At 62.2% G+C, this 995-nt stretch overlaps 1 protein-coding gene across 1 annotated transcript in view; it reads left to right on the top strand.

Moving 5' to 3' along the window:
• CHLRE_01g010880v5 (uncharacterized protein) overlaps positions 1 to 995 on the top strand; it is a 13,986-nt gene that overhangs the window by 8,713 nt on the left and 4,278 nt on the right. The window contains exons 17-18 of the mRNA XM_043058299.1: positions 87 to 151; positions 645 to 746. Of these exons, the coding sequence (XP_042928213.1) occupies positions 87 to 151; positions 645 to 746 (167 nt within the window). The remainder of the gene's footprint in view (positions 1 to 86; positions 152 to 644; positions 747 to 995) is intronic.

Genomic DNA, 995 nt, shown 5'->3' with positions numbered 1-995 from the left:
CTCCTCCCCCACCCCCTCCCCACCCCCTGGCTACGCCTTCACTTCTTAATTAATCATGAGTGTAACCCCCCCCCCCCACCGCTCAGGCGTGGCCAGCTGTGACGTGTGGGAGGTGGACAAGGACCCCGAGGTGCTGGTGTACGGCCAACAGGTGGGGGGGTGTGAGTACAGCCTAAACTTAACCGAACCCAACGCAAAAGACCGAGGAGGGGTAGGGGGGAAATGAGGAGTTGGGTGGGGCGATGTGAGTGTACGGCCAACAGGTGTGGGTGGCGTGGGGAGGAGTGGTTGTGGGGGAGATTGAGGTGCTGGTGTACAGGCAACAGGTAGGGTGGGGTTGGGGGAATGGGGCGGTGGCCCTTCATGTAGAGAACGGAGTGATAAAATCGCAAGTATGAAAGGGGGGAGGTCGGTGGGTGTGAGTGAGTCAGTAGTGTGGAGGGTGGTGTGTGACCGGGCCGCCAAGCATATGGGCGCTAAAGCTAGCCCACTCGGCAGCTGGCAGTACCGGAGGAATGACGTGACGTGGAAACTCGCTTTGCAGCTGCGTCTGCCGTTTGCCGCGCCGCCTCCCCCGCCCTACACACACATACACACACACGCCCCCCCCCTCTCCCCTCCCTCCTCTCTCCCTCTCCCCCCAGGCCGACCTGTACGGCCTGGCCACCAACCCCGCCTTCCCGCACGTGTACGCCACCTGCTGCGACAGCGACTGCGTCACCGTGTGGAGCTCGGCCACACGCAAGGTGGGCGGGGTGGGAGGGAGGGGGGAGGAAGGTCAAGCCCATCGGGGCAGGTCCCAATGGCCAAGGAATCGTCGCCTCGCCCAAAAAGCCGGAGGTTGGGGCGCCAACAGGAGGACGGAGGACGGGGTTGTGCAACAAGTTACCCATGCCCCCGGTTTGGTTTAGTTTGGGCTGGTAATCTGGTATCTACAAACCCAACCGCACCTTCAATTCTTTCTTAATCATATTTTAGCCCCCCCCCCCGCCCTG

Source organism: Chlamydomonas reinhardtii, chromosome 1, assembly GCF_000002595.2.
Source record: "Chlamydomonas reinhardtii strain CC-503 cw92 mt+ chromosome 1, whole genome shotgun sequence".
Classification (NCBI taxonomy): domain Eukaryota; kingdom Viridiplantae; phylum Chlorophyta; class Chlorophyceae; order Chlamydomonadales; family Chlamydomonadaceae; genus Chlamydomonas; species Chlamydomonas reinhardtii.
Note: the sequence above shows the minus strand (reverse complement) of the source record. Positions and strands in the feature narration are given on the sequence as shown.